Raw genomic sequence first — 18720 nt, 5'->3', positions numbered from 1 at the left:
AGAACAAATTAAGTTCTTAACCCAAGGTACCACTGTAGTTGACTTCTCTCTTTGGATTAATCTGTATTTGTGCTGCTTTTGTCTGGAATTCTGTTGTTTTTGTTGTAATTTTATATTTATTAAGCAGTTGTTGTGTAACCCACATAGGGACCACATGGTGGAGGGCAGGTAAAAAATGTTGGTCTGTATCTAATGTTAGGCATACACAGAGCATAGACCCATTGTAATTAATGGACAGGCCCATTGATTTCAGTAGGCCTACTCTCAGTTGGATGCAACTCCTTGTAAGGCATTTTGAATAAACAGATATAAATAAGAAATATTTTATATAAATATACATGATACACCTTATAAACATATTAATAGCAGCCTGGCCACCAGCAACCCCACATATCTGAAGCAAGAGGAAGTAACGGCTTGTGTGATGAAATTGGAAGAGATCTGCACATGCTCAGAAACGCTCTCACATGGCCTTCTTTCTTTAAAAAAAAAATAAGCGGGGAGAAAAGTATGCTGCACCTTAGAATGAACTGAGGAGAAAGGATATGCAATTTAAAAGTGTGCAGCGGCGGGGTGGTTTTCCCGTGAAGCGATGTCCGCTTGCACAGTGGCTACGCTGAGGGCGGAGCTGCTGGTCGTCTAGCAACGGACCCGGGGGCGGGGCGTCGGTTTTTTTGATCTCTCTCCTTTCCCTCGGCCTGCATCCATGGGGCCGGAGCCGGGCTCGCGGACGGCGCTGCTGGAGCTGAAGCCGGGAGGAAATCCGGAGGAAGGCAACTGGTGCGTTCTCGAGGCGGGGCATCGGTGCACGTGGGAGGCAGTTTGAGGGAGTTGACGGGCAAAGAGAAACAGGGTGCGGGGAGGTCGGTGCTGAACTGTGGCGTGGGCCCCCTAGATCCGCTTCAGCCTACCTGGAAGGGGCAGCCATCGATCAGGGAGTTCTCTCTTGCCTGTGCCCCCCCCCCCCAGCAGAGGGGAATAGCCTTGCAAAGGGAGTATTAACTTGCGGAAGATGACATGCAATATGCAGTCAAACTCTGCTTGCGGCCAGAGGCTTAAATTAATAATAACCCTTCCTTTACAAGATTCTGCCTCCGATATTTACTCCTGCCTCCAATTTTATAGCGGATTTCTTGCGCGCCATTTATTTCTGCTGTTGCTTTCCTAGGTTGAATTTTAGACCGTAGGCTCCGCGAGGCAGGGCCCTGATCTCCTGCAGCCCTGTCAAATGGTCTGCACGCATCAGTGAGAATTCTTGCATTACTGTACTAATGAAAATGCATAAGTAAATACTTAAAGAAATAATTACAGTATTGTGTTTTGTAAAAAAAAAATCCATTAAAAAGGGGAAGACAACACCTACAATGTTCTAATGCTGCTTTTGACAGGTTTTTATTTTAATTGCATTGTCATGTTTATTTTATATCCCATCTTTTATTCCAAGCTGCTCAAGGTGGCCCTTTAGTTCTCCTCCTTCCCGCTTTATGCTCAAAACAACCCTGTGAGGTAGGTTAGGCTGAGAGTGAAGTGGCTGACTCTAGGACACCCAGTGAGCTTAATGGCTAAGTGCAGATTTGGATTTTTGTTTCCCAGACCCCTAGTCCAACACTCTAACCACAACACCACACTTACATTTTGAATTGTCGTGTGGGGTATGGCTCTTGTTTATCGCTGTAGGGGATGGCAGCTCTGGTAATTTATTTATTGGTAGTATTACCTTATGTTTGTGTTGTGGCTCTTTCTTTTGAAATATGCAAACCTCAGTTAAGAACTAAATTTTTAAAATCTTGTGCACATCAACCTCCCCCAACCCTGGTGCCCGCCAGATGGTTTAGAGAACAATTCTCGTTATCCTCAAAAGAACATGACTGTACACCAAGTTACAGAAATCTGGTGTACCAGGGGGGTAAGGATGCTATCCTGTATATTACTGTGTATTATTTATTCGTTTGCCTATTACATTTATACCCCAGCTTTCTCCCAAGTTGGGATTCAACACTTTGAAGCAGCATTATAAAATACAAAGTAATAAAAATAAACTAGTTAGGAACAATAGTTTAAAATACATCAGAACACATTTGGAACCAGTAATTGGAATCCTGTTTGTCTTGACAACAGCCCAGTGGTCAGCATCGCCTGTACCTTAAGTTCCCAAAGGCCTGTCTGAACAGGGAGGCCTTAGCCTGCTGGTGGAAGGATAACAAGGAGGGAGCTCATCTAACCTCTCTTGGGAGTGAATCCTATCTGCGGGAGCAGCCACAGAAGGGGCTCTCTCTCCTGTCACCACCTAATGGGCTTCTGGTGTTGATGGGACAGAGAGAAGACAGTCTTTGCCAAGAAGGTGCATTTCAGATCTTCTGGATGACAACGACCCTGTTGGCTGGAGCTGATGGGAGTTGTAGTCCCAAATACCTGGAGGGCATCCATTTGGCAAACGCTGCATAGCATCTTCTGGTATGTGACCTCATGTAGGTAAAAGAGCACCACCCACACACAACAGGCTTGGAAGAGCTTGAAGTTTTCCAAAAGTTTAAAACTATTTTTTTTTTTTTTTGGTGAGGGGGAGTGATTGGACCCAGAGAGGGCAAGACAGCTCACTTAGGGTGAAATGTACACACTGAGCAAGGAATAATGACTGGCTTCTAAGAAGCAGGGAGGAGAAAATTTGGTGGTGGAATGGAGTATCCTGGAAGAGAGGCTGTCTGGCAGAGTCCATACTGCAGCATTTTGTTTCACTCTTGTATGAATAAGAAGATTGGGGTATTCACAGTATTTTGCACATACACCCTCAATAATCCATAGAACAGCCCAGCAAGGTTACCCAGCCTTGTTTTATCCCCATGTTGTAGATGGGGATAAAACAGAGGCTGAGAGTGACTTCCCTGAGACTCTCTGGCTGAGTTCATAGCCCAGGGTTACCCTGGTTCCCCGCTCATCCTAGTAGCTGCTACACCATTTATGCATGTTTGTTCGGTGGTGTTTACTCCTGGGTAAGTGTTCATAGATAGCATTGCAGGCTTAAAGAGACACGCTTCATCTTCTGCTCCACATGGAACAGCAGCCTTGCTGAGATCCCTTTTGCTTATTTCTCCATGCCAGGTATGTCCTTCTCCTACCTGGGGACAGTCCCTGTGCCCGTGTGGGGCAGAACTCCTTGTACCTACCTCCTGCAGAGCCAGGCTGCAGGAAAGGGAAAGTCATCCTTGTCGGGGGAGCAGACCCGAGTGGCAGTTTTGCCGACTCCTACGTCATGGATCTTGGTAAGGGCTAGAGTGTCATTAAAGCAGGAAGAAAGCATATGATATGTGGCGGAATTCAGCTTCTCAAGCAAACTGCTTTTGCTTTTTGTTTGTAAAAAAAAAAAAGCAAGTTCCTGGTCCTCATGGCTGCAATGCAGTAATTTTAGACCCTGGATTCACAGGGTTCTTTCTCCTTCTTTAAATGACGATCTGTATTTCTTCACCAGGTTTCCAAATGTGGTAAATCTGCTCCACTTCCCAGTGGGGAGGAGTTACGGTGGAGCGTGTGGCCACCCACTCCCCAGGGGGGGGCGGGGGGCGGCAGGGGACTTTGTCTCCCGTTGCCTGGAGGGATCCCGGCCACGTCAGAGCCCAGCCAGCCAATCCGCTGGCCAGTGGGGTGTGGCTGGGGACAGTTTAAACTGAGGAGTGAGCTGGAGGACTTTCTCTTGCATGGACAGGGCTCCCCCTACTGGTGGTTTACCATTACCGGACTTCCTGCACAGCGGGCTGGAGTCAGATATAGTCAATCAATGCCTAAGCCAATACCGCTCACATTCTGTAATTCAATAAAGTTGTGGCCAAATTTGCCCAATAACATAAACTTAATATCTTTGTCCGTGTGTGAGTTATTTTCCAACGAGGGGGTGGCTGCAGGGTCTCGACACTCAAAGGAGCCCTGTGGCATTTTGGTGCCCTGGACTTCTTCCAAAAAGCTCTGTCCTGATGGTGCCATTGCCATAGGGGCCAAACTTGGCTCACCAGTCCACTCCATTTGGCCCACCAGGCCATTTTGGGAAAGTCCTGCCCATCCACCCTTTAGGTAAAGGTGGGGGGTCCCCTGACCATTAGGTCCAATCGTGACCGACTCTGGGGTTGCAGTGCTCATCTCGTTTTATTGGCCGAGGGAGCCAGCGTACAGCTTCCAGGTCATGTGGCCAGCATGACTAAGCCGCTTCTGGTGAACCAGAGCAGTGCACAGAAACGCCGTTTACCTTCCAGCCGGAGTGGTACCTATTTATCTACTTGCACTTTGACGTGCTTTCGAATTGCTAGGTTGGCAGGAGCAGGGACCGAGCAATGGGAGCTCACCCTGTCACGGGGATTTGAACCGTCAACCTTCTGATTGGCAAGTCCTAGGCTCTGTAGTTTAACCCACAGCACCACCCGCCTCCCACCCTTTACCTGACAGCAATTGCAGAGAGTGCTGCTGCTTTTAGGTCTTGCTTGTGGGCTTTGCATTGTGGCATCTGGCTAGCCCCTGAGCAGGGGCAGACTTTGGTAATCTTTGGTAATAAGGTGCGCTGAGTTATGACAAAATTTGGCACACCAAAATGGACCATCTCAATTTGGCTCTCCCTTTTTTGGTGCCCTATGTATGGGAAGCACCTACACTGCCCGAAATCAGGCGCTGCTGTGAGAACAGGATGCTGAACTAGATGAGCCTCCTTTGGCCTGATCCCACTACCAGGCTCTTACGTGTCTTTCTGGCTCCCAGATGCACACTGCTGGATGGCACCTGCCTGGCGGGGTCTCTTGCCACGGTATGAGCATGCCACCTTCATTCCCACAAGTTGGCCCACGAGCCTCTGGGTGTTTGGAGGAGCCAGTGAAACTGGGAACAGGAATTGTGTGCAAGTTCTGGACCTCCGTGAGTACTAGTTATTTCCTTTTCATTTTATTTCTTCTTGGGGTATTTTATTTTTTAAGATTTCAAACATGCAGCTGTCCAATTTCTAAATTCATTCATATCCAATATTTGCATCCCACTATCCCACCAAGGAGCTCAGAGCAGCAAATATAGCTCTCCTGAGAATGGTTATCCTTACGACAACCCAGCGAGGTAGGTTAAGCTAGGAGAGAGTGATTAGTCCAAGTTCACTTGGCCTTAGTCAGGGGGTTGAACCTTAGTTTCTCAGGACTTAGTCCAACAATCTTACCACTACACCACACTGGCTATCTGTTAGATGATGAAAATAACAATAGAACTTATTTCAGAGTGGTAGCTGGGTTATCGTACTGCAGCAAAAACAACAGTATATTGTGTCACCTTCTATAATAAATTTGTTATGGCATCAGCTTTTGCTTCTTTAGATGCATGAAGTATTTTCCTGAGTTACTGCACTGGTGGGTCAGAAGGTGGAATTGTGAGATCAGAAGGAAATAATATGTAGAGATGGTGATAACTGTGTTTTAACAGTGGCCATTGACATACACACAAAATAGTTGGTTTATAACATCCTAACATCCAAGCCGTTGGTCAGCAAACTGGCACATGTAAGTTGATTTAAAACCCGCAAAATGTTTCAATTCAGTCCCTAACTTATAGCACTAAATCTCTTGAGGAACTACAGTTCAGTTGTTTCAAGTTCTAGTTTCTCTTTGACATTCCTTTGAATCAAAGTACCACTAAATTAGCCTTGCATTTAAGCACTTGCCTGGTAACCAAAGGGACTAGGAATTCCATTTCTTTCTTCCACATGTGACATGTAATTTGCACCCACCCTCATTTTCTGTGCCTATAACTTACTTGTGTGCAATCCCCAATTTTTCAGTATTGTAGCTTTGCTTACAAAGATTTTTGTTTTCCATGTTAGAAGCTGGAACGTGGATGAGCCCTAAGGTGAGCGGCACTCCACCATCCCCTCGGACTTATCATACATCCTCAGCAGTGATTGGGGACCGTTTATATGTATTTGGAGGAGGTGATAAAGGGGTGGATCCAGTCAAAGACCAGCAGCTTCACATCTTTGACTCTGGTAAGCCTCCTCTGCTCCTGTGCAGATATTTCCCAAACCAAATGTTTAGCTGATTCCCCTGGGCCTGGCAGCAGATGGAGCAAAGTAGGAGTTGAATCCTGTTAGTCCTACTTAGAGAAAACCCGTTGAAATGGATAAACATGACTAATGTAGGCCTTTTAGCCCTATGTCTGGGAAGCAGGGAGCAAGGTCCTTGAGGTAGCTGTTGCTTCATCTTAATACATTTATCTCTTGCCACCTGTAGCCACTCTGACATGGCTGCAACCAGAAGTTCGGGGAGACCCTCCTGCTCCTCGACATGGCCATGCCGTGGTGGCTGTTGAGAACAGGCTCTACATACATGGCGGATTGGCTGGTGATACCTTTTTTGATGATCTCTTCTGCTTTGATACAAGTAAGTACTCAGTGGTGCAAACTTTGTGAAAAGGGATTATTATCTTCCCACCTTGCCTTGAAAAAACAACAACCCATAGATCTTTATAAGCCACACATTATAAAGCCTTAAAGGCTAAGAATGTGAGAAATACTGTAGGATCCTGATTACAGTTTCCACCTGCAGGCTGTGTTACTACAGAATTGTGGTACAGCCTTAAGAGGTGGTGTGGGGTAGTGGGTAGCGTTTGACATGATCCAGGAAGACGAGGAATCAGATCCCCACTCAGATCTCACTGGGTGACCTTAGGTTAGGCATAATCTCTCAGTCTAACCTACCGTGCAGGGTTGTGAGGATACAAGGGAGGAAAGGGGAGGATAACCGTGTATGCTGCCATAAGTTCCTTTATGGAAAGGCAGACATTAATGTGAAATATAAATTCTAAATACCATTTAGCCTTCCTTTGATTCCTATTTTACAGGCATTTCCCATCTGTTTAAGCCACCGCCCCCAATAATCTTTGCTGTCATTACAGCTGGAAACTTTAACTTTGAAGTTAACTGTCCCAAACTCTTTACCAAATTCATTTTCCTGTTGCAGAATCGCTGAATGTGCATGCAGCCCTGTTATGTGTGTTTCAAGCTCAATTTGCTTTAGCTTTGCACCTGATGAGCACTGATGTGGATTGGTTTAATGTGCTTGCAGCTGAAATGAAGTGGGAGACCCTGTCGGCTACTGGATCTGTACCAGCAGGGCGGGCAGCCCACTCAGCAGTTGTGTTTCAGGGCCATTTGTATATATTTGGTGGAATGGACCCAACAGGAGCACTGGACACAATGTATAAATATCACATAGGTGGGTGTTTCTTATGATATCTTTGCTTAGCTTCCATTGGGAACATTATACTGGGGAGTCCTCTTTGTGTATGTGCCATTGCCAGCAATTTTGAGATGGCAGCCCCAGCCATGTAACCTCCCCACATGACAATGTTATCTGAAGCTAGTAGTGGCTGAATCTGATGGGAGCTGTAATCCAAAACAGAGAGTGCTTATGTGGCCTCTGATTATGTAGTGTGACCCCCCCCCGCCCCAGATTATAAACACCGTCACCACATACTAAAGGGAGTGGGAGTACTAGATCGGAGGTCGTGCTCACCTTTTGCATGAAAAAGGTCCCAGGCTCAGTCCCTTGAGTCTGCAATTTTTAACAAGATGGAGGAGGAGCATCAGGGAACAAGGGATATTGAAACAGATTTGCTTGCAACCCTGGAAAGTTGTGGTCAATTCAGAGTAGGCACACCTGGGCTTCGTGTGCAAAAGAAATCTGATATAGAATAAGGCAGCTTCATGTTTATCAAAAGCATCTATAGCTCAGTGAAAGAGGTGTTTTGCATGCAGAAAGGTCCCAGGTTTAATCCCAAATATTCTCCAGTTAAAAGGATCTTTTGCAGCAGGTGATAGGAAAGGGGCTTCTCTCTCTCTCCTCTCTCACTAGCGGAAACCTTGAAGAGCTGCTGACAGTATTAGGCAGCAGTGAGCTAGGCCAGGAATAATAGTACGTAATTTATTATTTTTACCCAACCCATCTGAACTTGTGGCTCTGCAATATGTTGCTGAACCCCCGCCCTTGGCCACACTGGTTGGAGCTGATGGAAGTTAGGAATCCAACAGCATCTGGCAGGCCATGAGTTTCTTACTCCTGGTCTAGATGGGAATTGTTTGAAAGGTGCCCAAGAGCAGCTCAGTGTTTCAGTGTTCCATAACACCCACAAGAGCCCTTCTGGTCTAAATAGCCCCACATACTGTTCTCAATCAGGAGCCTGCAAGCAGGAATTGTGCAAAACTGCAGCCTCCCCTTTTTGATTCCAAACAACTGGTTTGCCATATCCTCCAAGAATCTTTCTTTGCTGCTTTTAAAACCATTACAGCTGGCAGCTGTCACTATTCACATGTATGTCACTTAAAATGTTAAGAGGGAAAAGAGATCCCCAATATCTCCACTCCCTGTAGAAGCTTCAGGTCTAATTTTCCAGCTCTCTTCAAGATTGACAAATAATGATGTTTTAATTTACAAGAAGCTGCTGCTTCCCCCCCCTTTTTTTGCATAGTTTTCTATTTATTTATTTATTTTTAACTGCAGAAAAGGGACATTGGACAAAGTTGGAGTTTAAAACTCCTGTGCCTTCTGCTCGTCTGGACCAGTCTATGTGTGTTGTTCCGTGGAAAGTGACTTCCAATGAGGACAGCAACAGGAAGGAAGGAGCTGGAGGCTCTAATGGAGACAATCTATCTCAAGGCTGCCCAGATGAACACTTGTGCTTAGTGTTTGGTGGAATGGATATTAAAGGGGAAATCTACAAAGACAGTGCTGTAACTCTTCTTAAGTAAAATGTTTTAAATAAATGTTTAATAATCTAAGTCTGCCTCCCTCCTTGTAATGCAAGGCAATCCACATTTTGTGCTGGAGGACTACAAATTAAGTGTGTGCGCATATTTCTGCCTCTTGAAAGTTTCAGCGTGTCCAGTGGCTGGAATGGCTGGGAAAGGAAGGGGAGTGTTTAATAAAATACAAGTGAGTTGCCCTCCTTTAATCAAATTTGGGTGGTTGACTGCTTCATATTACTACCATGGAAGTGAAATAAGACCCTCAGAAAATGAAATGTGTAGTTACTACAGGCACTGAACCCCAAATGGTGCTCTCTTGCCAACAATGGGATGAATCAGGATGTGTTAGAAGAAGCTAACAAGAATTAGTGCTGGAGGGTTCAGGATTGGACAATTTCCCATATAACAGATTTACTGCACTGAAACAGTTCAGTACAGATAGGAAAGTACCATTAACTCCTAAGGGCACACAGCTTTTGCCAACAATGGGCAGCAGATTGTAATTAACACAGGTTATTGGCCAAGTGGTTTCATTGCATTAGCTTATGTTGATTAAAGAGCCAGACAGCTTGAATATTAAATAAGCAACACATCATGGCTCTCAGAGTTAGTTATGGTTAACTAAAATAGTAGATGGGCTGCTTCTTGTGTGATCAAGCAAACAAACTGCAGAGTTGAGCAGCTGATAAAGCTAGGGATTAAGTTATCCAAAATCATCTCCTTTGTGTGCTTGGTCCAGCCCTTAGCTTCTCTCTTGTATATTTCTGGGCCTGAAATTACTTAAAATTATTCAGAGATCCAACTTGATGTATTCTGACCTGGCACAATAATGCATACGTACTCTGAGCTCATTTACACATCACTTTTCATCTAGAAACAAAACATGTAAACATTAAGGACCACTAGATGACCCTGAGGGTAACTTGCAACTGTAACAATTCCGATTCTAATGTTTCTGTGGCTTGTCCACATATGCCAAGTCATCACCCAATGCCTGTTACCACCTAGCAGACATGCATGGGAATAATTCTTCGCCCAATTGTATTCTGCTCTGAGGAAGGTGGTGTCTGAGGGGGTCAGACGCAAGAAGCATGCAGACGGAACCATAGCTCTGGTCCTGGTGTGTTCTTAGTTCCTATAAGCATTTGTGTTACAAAGATCAAATAGACCCAGATCCAGTGTAAGTAACAAATTTATTGTTGTCACTTGTGGAGGGTAGAAAAGTTCTCCACATAACACACACAACCCAACTTGTTAAATAGAATGGTTTCAATACTTCACCCGCTCCCCGTGTCAGGTTGCCCACCCCCCTGCTGGACATTTATCAACTGCTAATGAAAAGCAGTATACAGCCACTTTTGGGCTAGCATTTCCAACTCCACCCAATGTGAAGATTCAGATCACATTCCAAATCTAGAGTTCAAATAGTTTAAACAAAAGTTCAAAGTCCAATATTTACAGCATCAACATCTAGGAAACTGATGTCTACAATTCATCCTTATCTCCTCCTGCTGCTTCTTCCTCGGTAGGGGGTGGGCCTGCGCTACCATACAACTTGCCCACAATTGGTTGCACCACCTCTTCCAGTTCCTTCTTTTGGGCTTTGAATTCCTCGATGTCACTATCTTGGTGACTCTCTAGCCACTCAATCTTTTCCTCTACAGCCTTCTCTATTGTTTCTTTGTCTTCAGATGACAACTTGCCACCGAGCTTCTCCTTATCTCCAATCTGGTTTTTCAGTGAGTAGGCATAACTTTCCAGCTCATTCCTAGCATCAATCCGCTCTTTCAGCTTTTTGTCTTCCTCAGCAAACTTCTCTGCATCATTGACCATCCTCTCAATTTCTTCTGGAGTAAGACGATTCTGGTCATTGGTGATGGTGATCTTATTTTTGTTGCCTGTGCCCTTGTCCTCAGCCGTAACACGAAGGATTCCATTCACATCTATTTCAAAGGTAACTTCAATCTGAGGGACGCCACGGGGAGCAGGAGGGATTCCAGTCAGATCGAAAGTTCCCAAGAGATGATTATCCTTTGTAAGAGGACGTTCTCCTACAGGGGGGAAATTTCATTTCACATGAAATCACTCAGATTATACTCTGGTAATCATGCAAGTACAAGATTATCATTTTTAAAAGGCATCTCACTTGTGTTTCTATTAATAATCAACAGCTAGTGATACTCAAAAGCATGTTAAGGAACCTCACAAATGTGGAAACATGCATTGCAAAATTAAGCTGTGTTGGAGTCACCTTTTACTCTTTACTGCCCAGAAGAAGAAAAAAATTAAAAGTTTCCAAACCAAATGATGTTGGTCGGCCACTTACCTTCATAAACCTTAATTGTCACAGTTGGCTGGTTATCTGAAGCTGTGGAGAAGATCTGTGATTTCTTGGTGGGGACAACAGTGTTCCTTGGGATAAGTTTGGTCATTACTCCACCAACAGTCTCAATGCCCAAGGTCAGAGGACACACGTCAAGCAGCACCAGATCCCCTAAGAATGAAAAGGAGGTTTTAAGTGATGAAGCATCACCATAATTTATCTAGGTGTAGTGACAAACTTGACAGCCAGCAAAGACAAAGATCTTCCATTCCAAACAGTTATGAGGCTGACTGGAAGCTTTTCACTTGTACAGGCTACTCTGCCCAACACCTCATGCAGCATTTAAGTCACTTACCAGTATCTTGATCCCCAGAGAGTACACCAGCCTGCACAGCAGCACCATAAGCTACAGCTTCATCAGGATTGATTCCACGAGAGGGTTCCTTGCCATTGAAAAATTCTTTCACAAGCTGCTGTATCTTGGGGATGCGAGTAGAGCCACCAACAAGCACAATTTCATCAATGTCAGACTTCTTTAGGTCTGCATCCTCTAGGACTTTCTGGACAGGTTTCATGGTGGAACGGAAGAGATCCTACAAGCAGAATTTAAAATCACTTAATTGATGTGGAAAGGCAATCACAGAACAAGGCCACAAGATGATACAGTCACCAAATTATCAGATACATCCCACCCCCAAGATGCCCATGTATGATGCTATTTGAGATCAGATGGGCCTACTCTTAAGATCTCATTTTTCTTTAACAGGAGAATCTACAAAGATCAGTCATTGCTATCTTTTAGAGGGCAAGCAATTTTGACTCAAGCCATTAGGGAACCAATTTATTCTCTGCTGTTGGTGCAGTTTGACCAGCATAGTGTCTTGGAAGTGGCACCACCTTATTTTTCTCTTATAACTTGGGAGTTTCACACAGGAGGGCACCACCTTATTTTTCCCATGACGCGCATGTACTACATGTTATTACGTTACTATAATCTTACTTCTCTCCCAATTGCATGTTTTGTGTACAGCAACTGCTCCAAATAGTAGAGCCATTTTATTAGAAACAACCTATTTTAACATTCAAGATACCTACCATGTTCAGTTCTTCAAATTTTGCTCTTGTCAAGGTTTCAGAGAAGTCTTCTCCTTCAAAGAAGGATTCAATCTCAATTCTAGATTGGTGTTGAGAAGAAAGCGCTCTTTTGGCCTTTTCAACTTCTCGACGAAGCTTCTGAACAGCTCTGTTGTCCTTCCGAACATCCTTTCCAGTTTTCTTCTTGTAGAGCTTGATGAAGTGTTCCATTACACGCTGGTCAAAGTCTTCCCCACCCAGGTGAGTGTCTCCATTGGTTGCCACAACTTCAAAGACACCATTATCAATTGTGAGGAGGGAGACATCAAAGGTTCCACCACCCAAATCAAAGACAAGGATGTTCTTCTCGCCCTCCCTCTTGTCTAGGCCATAAGCAATAGCAGCAGCAGTCCTGTAAGAAAGAGCAACTTGTTAGTTTGGTAAATGTGAGAAAAGCCCACACAAACTCCAAATACTGGAAGAAGACTATTAAAACCCTACTTACGGCTCATTGATTATTCTCATGACATTCAGCCCTGCAATAGTACCAGCATCCTTTGTAGCCTGACGCTGGGCATCGTTGAAGTAAGCTGGCACAGTGACAACAGCATGGGTGACCTGGAGAAGAATGAGAGTAATTCTGATTGCTGTTTCCAACATCTAATAAAGGGTTTTTTTGGGGGGTGGGGAGCTCGATTGTCTAGAATGCACCTTTTAAGACTATTTAGAGGAGTGGATTGCCTGTTGCCCTCTAGATGCTGCAGGGCTCTCATCAGCCCCATCCAGCATTGTCAACTGTCAGAGATATTGGAAATTGGAATTAAAACACACCCAGAAGGCTACAGATTGGCCTTCTCAGCTTGGAGAACAATTCTACCACCCCCATCCATTTTATGTCCTGGGGAACCAAAAAAGCAGGGACTCCTCGTGTACAAGCAGCCAGGCCTTTTAGGAGGCATCAAAGCTCAGTGGCAGAGCACTTACATTGTAAGTAGAATATTACATGTTCAAGCCAGTTTAGAATGATCTCTAGACCAGAAAGGCATCGAGATCTGCTGCTAACTAGAGTAAGCAGTAAAAGATTAGAGCAAGCACTGGCCGATCTCCATACACGGTAGATTCACAAAGACTCCGCTCAGTGCCTATTCTTTTTGCTTGTGTGCTCCAGCGGAAACATCATTTTACCTTCTTCCCCAAGTAGGCCTCAGCAGTCTCCTTCATTTTAGTCAGAACCATTGCTGAAATTTCTTCTGGGGCAAAGGTCTTCATTTGGCCACCTCCAATATCAACCTGAATATGGGGCTTGGACTTCTTTTCAATGACCTGTAATGACAAGTACAAGTGGAAATGGTTACAAACCAAAAGCACACCATCTGCAATATTAATATTGTGGTGGACTTAAAGAGGTTCCATTGAAGAAGTGGCAGGACCAAACAACCTGCCCATCGGGTTGCCAGATGCAGAATGACCCATGCTTGGATGCTGGTATCTTAAGCGAGTGAAAGCAGTGCCATAAGTTGTGTGGACTGGAAAAACACTTCATACATTGCTTAGTAACCAAGTGTTTCTAAGACAGTGCTATGATTGGGGATACGCTGGGTTCAAATTTCACACCAAAAGGTGTTCAATGTACTGTATATATACCAAAACATAAAAGGCACAAAATGAGTACCTTGAAAGGTAGATATTTTATATCCTGCTGCACAGAAGGATCATTCCATGTTCTACCAATGAGGCGTTTGGCATCAAATACAGTATTCTCAGGGTTTGAAGTCAGCTGGTTCTTTGCTGCATCACCTATAAGACGTTCCCCCTCTGGTGTGAAGGCCACATAGGAGGGTGTGATTCTGTTACCCTGGTCATTAGCAATTATCTCCACACGCCCATTCTTGAAAACGCCAACACTATAAAAGAGAATGGAAGTTACTTTTTAAAATATATGTATTATTTAAAGCCTTCTGGGTGATTCGCAAAATATAATACACCAAAGATACAGTACATTAAAATGCATTAACACAACCAAGGAAAAATGACCACCAACAAAAACAAAACAAAACAGAATTCACATAAAACCAACAGCAAACAGGAGAAAATCAAGCACATCAAGCCAAAAATCTGAGCCCTGTGAAGAGGTGCAACAAGTAAGCTAGTTGTATCCTCTGGGCTAAACAGGTTAATACTAATGTTTCTGGCCAGTACTCAAGCTTTTAGCTGTAAGACTACACTGAATCAAAATAGTTTGAGCTGAATAGCTATCGTATTGTTACTCCCCTGACTTGTACCAAGTGCATTAAAATAGCAGTACAGTACAATTAATTTGCATACACTAGTGCAGAATGTCGGTTCACAACACTGCATCAAATCTTGGCCATATTTTGGTGCAGTGGCCATAAGCTATTCAAGACACCCAGAAGCCACTCAATAGATTAGCACCCTTCTTTTACTTACCAGGAATATGTGGTTCCCAGATCAATGCCAACCACAGTACCCACATCTTCCTTTTTGTCGTCGTCATCAGCAGCAAATACACTGCCAATGAGCAACAGGCAGACAAGCGCATACTTCATTTTGCCCTTGTACCAAGTATTCACAATCAGGGAGGAAAAAAAACCTGTAATAAGTAAAATCAATCATCAGTGGCAATACTATGAGCAAAAAGACAATACCATGATGCCCATTTAACAGAAATGGGGGCAGATTTACAAAGTATTACTGGTCCCACATATCATTAGCAAAGGCTGGGAGGGCCAATCAGGACTAGAGGCTACCAAGACCCACAGCCTGCAAACATGCAGGCAGCTCGAAGAAAACACCCTAAATCCTATACAAAGGAAACTTTTCTGTTCAAGGAAAAGGCAGCCAAGGGGTTAAGAAAATATGTAGCTGTCGTGATACTTAAACATGAATGTGAACCCACACACTGTGCTAAATTCTACAGACATTCATTGAGAAGAATCATGTGGAAAGGCAGTGTGTAAAAGCTGCAAAACGTAACACATCAAAAAAGAGCTACCAACCTCTTAGCTTTAGTTCAGACAATCCCAACATTAAAGGCAAAGAGTAAATTGGTAATCTAGTGCCAGAGATAGCCTGGTCCCCCCCTCCCATTTTTTGGTATACGGAGCCACTGTAAAACGAGTAGCAGCCTCAAATAATTAACATTGTTCACTACAACCACAGCTGTTGCCTTCACCCATTCTCATAAGAAAACCATCGTAAAAAGTGGGAGAAGGGAGTAGTCGCTGCACTCACCACCAGAAACCCAGCCATTACCATTTATCCCAAACCGGTAAAGGTTATCAATATACAAAACAAACACCATACAGAGACGTCTAGCAAGTTCTGCTTTTTGCATAAATCCCCTCTCCCCGATAAGGAGCAAGGGGAACGAAAAAGAATACCCCGCACAAACCTCTGTTCCTATTCTGCGATATAAACCCCTTTTATTCATTCATGCATGCCAAATACTGTAATCATTGCAATGGCCACCCCACCACCGCCAAGGGGAATATGGAACTGGCAGGAAATGGGAATAAAAATGGCGCGCTTTGGACCGTGAGCCGCAATAGGATTTTTCTCAATGGGAACCTGGATAACTGAGAACGAAGTGGCATTTTGAGGGCAAGGGGGACCCCACAAGGCCCGATAGATTTGGAGACGCCGCCCTCCCCTTCTCGTTAGGCCCCGGCCCCCGCCTCCTCCTCCGCTCAAGCACTAGGCCACCCCGAGCCTTACCTGTATTAGGTAGCAGGACCTCGCGGTCGCCTCACGCTCTATCCGACGAACGCAACGATCTGAATTGTGATTTTCTCACTCAAAGATCACGGTCTGGCCCAGATGTCCCTCTCGGCTCTTATATACCATCCCGTGGCCTTGCGTGGAGTCGCACTATTGGCCCATTTTCTCTCGCTGGAGCCTCCCGATTGGTCGCTTGCCACCAAGCTGGCCGGAGCCGATAGGTCCGCTCCGTTTGTGACGTCGGGCCCCCGTCGCGCACCGCTCCGTCAGGCTTGGTTGTGTCGCGTTCCTTCCCCACCCCTTCTCTTTCCTCTCGGCCGTCCTCGTGCCTCATTGGGCCGTCCTACCGGTGTTGCAGTCCAATCAAGGGCTGCTGCATGAGCCAAGCGGAGCGAGCTCATTGGCTAGAATTGGGCGTCATGTTGAAAAATCTCTAGGCAGGAAGGGTTGCCTCTTTCTGGAAGTTTCTATGGTTACGGGGCCTAGCAGCTTGTTATAGGCGGGGGCAGAAAAAGGCATGGGTTGCTGTGACCATGGCTGCCACAATGTCTCCGTAGGCAGTACTGAAGGCTGCTTTGCACCGGTTAAAGTGTCAGGCAAGGACTGGGGGAGATGCTGGCTGCTATATTCTGTAGGCCATGCAGCTCACTGGCCGAGGATAGACTTGTCATTCTGCTTCAGCCTAGCCTACCTCACAGGGTTATTGTGAGGGTATAACGTTGAAACCTCATTTTCATCCGTTGAGTTTCCCAGACAAAATAGGGAGTATATAATTAAGCAGACAAACTGTGTTATATGGTGTTGTAACACAGTTCATTCCATGTAGGAGAAAATGGGGAGCCTAAATACAGACTCTTTCTTCAGCCCGATTCACGAGTAGTTAATGGTACTAGTGAAACAGCAGATTTGCCCTACAACAATACTAGCACCACCCCCTTGTAACCAACAGACTGCTGCTGTTTTTTGGTGGGATCCAGCTGTGTGACTGTAAATTCAGGTTCCACAATCAACAGTGATTGGGAGGCCTCCAGCAACAGTTGCACTATTTGGGACTTTCTGATTAGGGAAAAGGCCAGGAAGAGATGACACATTTATGTTGTACGTGTGAAGAAAAAACTTAAACTCGTAGTAGCAGAGTTTCCAAAAATAGACCAGAGGCAATATTTTATCCAGTAGAGCTTTACTTGTGCTGAAGGCAAACGAGCATAATGGTCACAAGTCCAAATACTGTACGTACATTCAGGATTGGCACAGTCCATAAAAATCCAGTTGCAGCACTTACAAAAACTTAAAAACTTAACACTAAACCTTAACACTAAGCATTCTATAGTCAGCATGCCCTTAATTGGAAGAGATAAGAGAACTAGTTCAAACCCAGAAGGTATAACCCAATCATTAACCCCTCTGCTTGCTTCTGTCACACAGAGTAGCTTCCAGAATCCTCGTGTATTCAGGAGAATAGGAAAGATCTCTATACATCAGATCTATACTTTCTGCACTAAGAAATGCAAACTGACAGTTTATAACATTATGCATGGCATGTAGAAAGTGAATAGAGAGTGCTTTTCTCTGTTTCTTGTAATGCCATAATTTGTGGGCATCCGATGAAGCTGAATGTTGGAAGATTCAGGAAATAAAAGAAATTTACTAATATGGAACTCACTCCCACATGGAGCAGTGATGGCCACCAACTTAGATGGCTTATTAGACAATTTCATGGAGGAAAAGCATATCCATGTCTACTAGCCATGATAGGCATTCTCTGCCTCTAGTTCTTAATTCCAGTTGCTGGAAACTGCAGAAGGGGAGCGTGCTCCTGTGCTCAGGTCCTGCTTGCAGGTTTCCCATTGAGGCATCTGGTTGGCCGCTGTGAGAGTAGGGTGCTGGACTAAATTAGCCACTTGCCTGATCTAGCAAGCTCTTCTTACATTCTTTCTTTTCACCCCCCCCCGCCCGTACGGGCCAGTCTTGACAGACTCTGGGGTTGTGCGCCCATCTCACTTAAGAGGCCAGGGGCCAACGCTGTCCATAGACACTTCCGGGTCACGTGGCCAGCGTGACATCGCTGCTCTGGCGAGCCAGAGCCGCACACGGAAACGCTGTTTACCTTCCCGCTGGTAAGCGGTCCCTATTTATCTACTTGCACCCGGAGGTGCTTTCGAACTGCTAGGTTGGCAGGCGCTGGGACTGAGCAGCGGGAGCGCACCCCGCCGCAGGGATTCGAACCGCCGACCTTTCAATCGGCAAGTCCTAGGCGCTGAGGCTTTAACCCACAGCGCTAATACTGCAAACAAACCTGTTCCCCATCCCACCCAAAATGGACTTATTGCAATAAGAAAAGTGACAGGAAAATTAAATGGAAAGTGTGGGCTTACACTTGCTTGACTCAGTGTTGCTTAATGTCCCTGCAAATAAATCAAAATGCATGTTCAATAAATAGCCTATGTCAGGCATAGGCAAACTTGGACCTCCAGATGTTTTGGGAATATGACTCCCATCATCCCTAGTTAACAGGACCAGTGGTCAGTTATGGTGGGAATTGTAGTCCCAAAACATCTGGAAGGCCAAGTTTGCCTATGCCTGGCCTGGGTTGTCTAACCTTCCTGCAAACTTCCAAATCAATGTGAGTGCTCAATTAACAGGTTGTCTGAAAGTGGCATAACTGTTCATGAGAATGGCAGCCTCATAAAAACAGTGCAATAGCTTGAAGGTATAAGGTGTTGGGAAATATTCAAAATTGCATAAGCTTTCGTGACTAGGGAAAAAAATCAACTTGCAATTTCCCCCTTAGTCACAGGTGTAGCAACTCCAGTTGTAGGCGTGCCCCTGC

At 44.9% G+C, this 18720-nt stretch overlaps 2 protein-coding genes across 4 annotated transcripts; one reads left to right on the top strand and one right to left on the bottom strand.

The window, feature by feature from the left end:
• The first annotated feature begins 480 nt into the window (after positions 1-480).
• On the top strand, positions 481-8788 carry RABEPK (Rab9 effector protein with kelch motifs). 3 transcript variants are annotated; one of them, XM_081896554.1, is made up of 7 exons: positions 481-780; positions 3100-3260; positions 4738-4890; positions 5837-5998; positions 6243-6392; positions 7077-7226; positions 8511-8788. In XM_081896554.1, the coding sequence occupies exons 1-7, from the start codon at positions 707-709 to the stop codon at positions 8756-8758; spliced, it is 1098 nt and encodes a 365-aa protein (XP_081752680.1). In that variant the 5' UTR covers positions 481-706; the 3' UTR covers positions 8759-8788. The 3 variants fall into 3 exon arrangements, with proteins under 3 accessions (XP_081752680.1, XP_081752678.1, XP_081752679.1); XM_081896552.1 differs by having other exon boundaries at positions 6972-7226; XM_081896553.1 differs by lacking the exon at positions 481-780 and adding an exon at positions 2613-2990 and having other exon boundaries at positions 6972-7226.
• A 1141-nt stretch (positions 8789-9929) lies between these two features.
• HSPA5 (heat shock protein family A (Hsp70) member 5) lies at positions 9930-16039 on the bottom strand. Its single transcript, XM_081896440.1, has 9 exons — positions 15888-16039; positions 14601-14763; positions 13825-14056; positions 13338-13475; positions 12658-12770; positions 12174-12564; positions 11434-11671; positions 11082-11249; positions 9930-10806 (listed from the first exon to the last, which is right to left on the bottom strand). The coding sequence occupies exons 2-9, from the start codon at positions 14717-14719 to the stop codon at positions 10241-10243; spliced, it is 1965 nt and encodes a 654-aa protein (XP_081752566.1). The 5' UTR covers positions 14720-14763; positions 15888-16039; the 3' UTR covers positions 9930-10240.
• Between the last annotated feature and the right edge of the window lie 2681 nt (positions 16040-18720).

Source organism: Podarcis melisellensis, assembly GCF_964234715.1.
Source record: "Podarcis melisellensis genome assembly, chromosome: Z".
Taxonomy (NCBI): Eukaryota; Metazoa; Chordata; class Lepidosauria; order Squamata; family Lacertidae; genus Podarcis; species Podarcis melisellensis.
Note: the sequence above shows the minus strand (reverse complement) of the source record. Positions and strands in the feature narration are given on the sequence as shown.

Bases quoted from the DNA above. Each gene is read 5' to 3' on its own strand.
- HSPA5 (XM_081896440.1), bottom strand. From the start codon at position 14,719: ATGAAGTATGCGCTTGTCTGCCTGTTGCTCATTGGCAGTGTATTTGCT. The intron at 11,250-11,433 runs GTAAGTGACTTA...TTTCATTCTTAG, and splicing joins CTCTGGGGATCAAGATACTG to GGGATCTGGTGCTGCTTGAC. The intron at 10,807-11,081 runs GTAAGTGGCCGA...TCCCCCCTGTAG, and splicing joins GACAATTAAGGTTTATGAAG to GAGAACGTCCTCTTACAAAG.
- RABEPK (XM_081896552.1), top strand. From the start codon at position 707: ATGGGGCCGGAGCCGGGCTCGCGGACGGCGCTGCTGGAGCTGAAGCCG. The intron at 4,891-5,836 runs GTGAGTACTAGT...TTTCCATGTTAG, and splicing joins TGTGCAAGTTCTGGACCTCC to AAGCTGGAACGTGGATGAGC. The intron at 6,393-6,971 runs GTAAGTACTCAG...TTCCTGTTGCAG, and splicing joins TCTCTTCTGCTTTGATACAA to AATCGCTGAATGTGCATGCA.